Source organism: Dipodomys spectabilis, unplaced genomic scaffold (genome assembly GCF_019054845.1).
Source record: "Dipodomys spectabilis isolate Male_0828 unplaced genomic scaffold, ASM1905484v1 ptg000095l, whole genome shotgun sequence".
In the NCBI taxonomy this organism is placed as follows: domain Eukaryota; kingdom Metazoa; phylum Chordata; class Mammalia; order Rodentia; family Heteromyidae; genus Dipodomys; species Dipodomys spectabilis.
Window position 1 is genome coordinate 46,428,440 of NW_024870772.1, and position 3,903 is coordinate 46,432,342.

Below are 3,903 nucleotides of genomic sequence, written 5' to 3' on the forward strand. Positions count from 1 at the left end.
GTCCAGACCCCGCCCCTCTCCCCAGTCCCTCCCCGCGGCCCCTCCCCTTTCGCCGATCCTCTGCCCAGCCCCCCCGCCCACCTGCCAAGGCCCCGCCCTTCGCCCCGCCCCCGGGACCGGCGGAAGACCCGGGGCGGCGGCGCGGACGGGCGGCGCTGGCGCAACGCGCATGCTCGCGGAGGGCAGTCGGAAGCCGTCGCCCGGCGGAGGCTGCGGGAGAGCGCGGGGGCCCGCGGCGGCGCGCGCACGGCCGCGGGGACTCATGCCACGCGTGCCCCGGCCCGGCGCGCACGCAGCAGCCGCCCGCGCAGCCCGCCGCCCCCGCCACCCCGGGCCCCCGGCCGCGGCGGCCCGGAGCCCCCGCCGGCGCCGCGCCCGGGCCGCCTCCGCGGGCTTTGTCCTCCTGGCCGGCCGCGCGCCCCCGGGCCGCCCGGCCTCGGCGGCCCCGGGCCGGGGGGCGCCATGCGCGAGTACAAGGTGGTGGTGCTGGGCTCGGGCGGCGTGGGCAAGTCGGCGCTGACCGTGCAGTTCGTGACCGGCTCCTTCATCGAGAAGTACGACCCCACCATCGAGGACTTCTACCGCAAAGAGATCGAGGTGGACTCGTCGCCGTCCGTGCTGGAGATCCTGGACACGGCTGGCACCGAGCAGTTCGCGTCCATGCGCGACCTGTACATCAAGAACGGCCAGGGCTTCATCCTGGTCTACAGCCTGGTCAACCAGCAGAGCTTCCAGGACATCCGGCCCATGCGCGACCAGATCGCGCGCGTGAAGCGCTGCGAGCGCGCGCCCATGGTGCTGGTGGGCAACAAGGCGGACCTGGAGGGCGAGCGCGAGGTGGCGGCGGGCGAGGGCCGCGCGCTGGCCGAGGAGTGGAGCTGCCCCTTCATGGAGACGTCGGCCAAGAACAAGGCCTCGGTGGACGAGCTGTTCGCCGAGATCGTGCGGCAGATGAACTACGCGGCGCAGCCCGACGGCGACGAGGGCTGCTGCTCGGCCTGCGCCATCCTCTGAGCCGGGCTGGGGCGCGCGGGGGCCGGGGGCGCGCGGGGGACCGGGGACGCGCGGGGGCCTGGGGCGCGCGGGGGCGCACGCGGTGCGCGGACCCCGGCTCACAGAAGCGACTATGGATCGTGCCTGCCCGGCCAGCCCCACCCCAGACTCCGGCCGGTCCCACCCCGGGGTCCTGGCCCTCGGCCCCGGGCGCGCGCGCGCGCAGACGTCTCTCCCTCCCCATGCCCCGCAGGCCGAAGTTGCGGGCTTGGAAAGACCCGGGCGGGGCGGTGGAGCGGCGCCGCCCGCCTGGCCTTCCCGCCGTCCGCACCTCCTCGCCCCCCGCACCCGCTCTCTGTCTACACCTCATCCGCGGGAAGCCGCTGTCTACCCCACGATCTCCACCGGGACATCGGGCGGGGCCGCCGCCTGCCCGCGTAGAGGCGCCGCGGTGACCGCGGGTGACCGCCGGATGTCTATGCAAAGCGGGGCCGGTGACCGCGCACCCGGCGGAGGAGCGCCCGAGCGCACTGGCTGGGAGATGTCTGCGGAAGAAGAATCTATTTTGTTTACCTGCTGTATCAAAGGGGAGTCGGGAGAATGCTAGTATTTTTTTTTATCAGCTGTGAAAATGTCACGAGTCTGCGCATTTTTGTACTATATTGTGTGTGTGTGTGTGTGCGTGTGCGTGTGACACTTTGCTTTCCTTCTCATCTTTTTGTGTTACTGGATGTACTGACCAGCGTTTACAGACGCCCCGCGAGGACTCATCAGTGTGACTCAGGGCCCTCAGCAAGCACCCTGTCTGCAGAGTGCCTTCACTGCCAGGCCGGTCAGCCGTGCCTAGCCACCCGGCCTGCCCAGCCTACCCAGGGCTGCCCAGCCTACCCGGCCTGCACCACCGGTCAGCCGTGCCCAGCCCCCAGGCTGCCCGGCCAGCCCAGCCCATCCAGACTGCCCAGCCATTTGGCCTGCCCTGCCACTTGGCCTGCCCAGCTCAGGCTCTCCCACCAACAAAATGCCCTTCCAGCCCAGCCTTTCGGTTGTGGTATCCGCGGCTGGCAAGTGTTCGCTTTGCCTTAGTAGGTTTCCATGTCAGGTACTTAGCCTCTGCTTCTGTGACTTCACAGATGCATTGGTGACAGGGTGCCCCGCAGAGAGCCGCTGCAGGGCATTAGAGAACCCCGACAAACGCTTGTTGTTTTCATTATCCCATTCACTCATGGCCTCTCAGTTCAAGACTTTTAATACAAAATGCCAGTTTTTAAAGAAACAAACCCCAGACTCTCGTTTGTGTTTCTGTGTTCCGCAGTCTGGTTTTCAGTATCTGTGGTGGTCGAGCATCTTGGTTGTGGATTTGCAGGGTCAGGTGCCCAGTCCTCTTAAGAGTTGTTTGCCAAAAGGTGAAGGCGGACGCCGCAGTGCTGCGGTGACATGACCTCCTCCTCCTCAAAGATGAGCAAGTCCTCTGGAAAGGCATGGTGTGGCCGTGCCGCCTGACCAAAGTGGAAGTGGCTCCTTCCTGGGTGCTGGGATTCTACTTCCACCTGCGGCCACCCCAGGTATGGGAGGGAAGGTGAGTTCCCCAACCCCACACACAGCTGGCAAGGGAGGCTGGCTGCACAGTTCCTCTGCCTGCTCCCCTTTGCTTGTGTCACCTCCTTGTGTGCCAGGAGAAAAACATGCTTGGGGCTGGTGGTTTCCAACCGCAAAGCTGTACCAGTTGTGCAGTTTGTGTGTGTGTGTGTGTGTGTGTGTGTGTATGTGCTGCAGGTTGTATCTCCACCCTTTCTGCCTGGAAACATCTTAGGCCAGAAAGAAAAACAAGCTAAGACAGTTTTCTTGCTCCTCTTACACTGGCAGTTTGTGACTAGCTGACAGTGTACGTCCTCCTTTCTGACAGTAGGAGGCAGTGTGAGCTCTTTTCTTTTTTCTTAAGGAGGTTGGAGGTACAAAACCCTTCTGCAGAATACACAGAAAGTGCGTCTCTGGGAGACCTGGGTGTAAACCCAAGGTTTAGGATGCAAGGTGGACATCTGGAGTCTTTTCACAAAGGGTTTTACCTCCATGAGGAGCCCAAGGGCACTTGCAGGTCGCAGTTCCCACAGATTCCTTAAAGCTGGATCAGCGTTCCTTGCCTTAGCTTCCCCCCGGAGAGTGCCACCTCCTACTCCCGGGTGCAAAGGAACGCTTTCCGCCTGCCCTGCCCTGGGCTGCTCTGACCTCATATAAGTGAAGTTTGAGCACCTTTGGGGGACAGTATTCCAAATGCAGGCTCAAACTGCTCAGAACAAGCCTTTGCAAATTCTGTGCTTACAGTTTACTTAAGTGGATTTGAAGTACGGAAAACCCCACAGATGTGTCCAGCAGTATCAGAAGGAATTTTTTAAATGTATTTGTTGATTCTCTTATTGCTTGGAAACCATTTGCCAAAAATGCTACAAGTACATAAGTAGCTTAAGAAACGTGTGTGCTCTGGCAAGAAATACTCCAACGTGGAGAACAGAATGAAGCAGATCCAGGGGTAGGCCAAATGGCTTGCCACACAACTCCTCATGACTGTAGGATGACAGGAAGATTGTAACGTGCACTCGCGGAGTACTGTATAATAAACACTTCTGGTTTCTCAACTTAAGTCATTTTATGTGTACCTGGACCAAGGAAATAGTAATATCCCCCCTTCTCTCTCTCCTCTTACTTTCTAAAGGTGGTTAGAATTTGGGGAACTTTTTATTTTTTAAGAAACATGTTTTCAAAATATGTCACTTTATCTGCGTAGGCCTTAATACTGAGGCGTGAAAAGATGAGGACATTTGTTTCAAGGGGAAAACAAAAACGTGGGCAGGCTGAGGAGGAGCATCTGTCTGAAGGCTGGAGGGCGAAGTCCTGAGTCCCAAGAGAAGAGATGCC

General features: G+C 60.7%; 1 protein-coding gene across 1 annotated transcript; it reads left to right on the forward strand.

Annotated features, from left to right (window-relative positions):
- Positions 1–444: 444 nt before the first annotated feature.
- Positions 445–3,623, forward strand: Rap2b (RAP2B, member of RAS oncogene family). Its single transcript, XM_042685792.1, has one exon. It carries the CDS (start codon positions 463–465, stop codon positions 1,012–1,014), a length of 552 nt encoding a protein of 183 aa, XP_042541726.1. The 5' UTR covers positions 445–462; the 3' UTR covers positions 1,015–3,623.
- Positions 3,624–3,903: the final 280 nt, after the last annotated feature.

What these genes read in the sequence shown, in the direction of transcription:
- Rap2b (XM_042685792.1), top strand. Translation starts at nt 463, where the DNA reads ATGCGCGAGTACAAGGTGGTGGTGCTGGGCTCGGGCGGCGTGGGCAAG.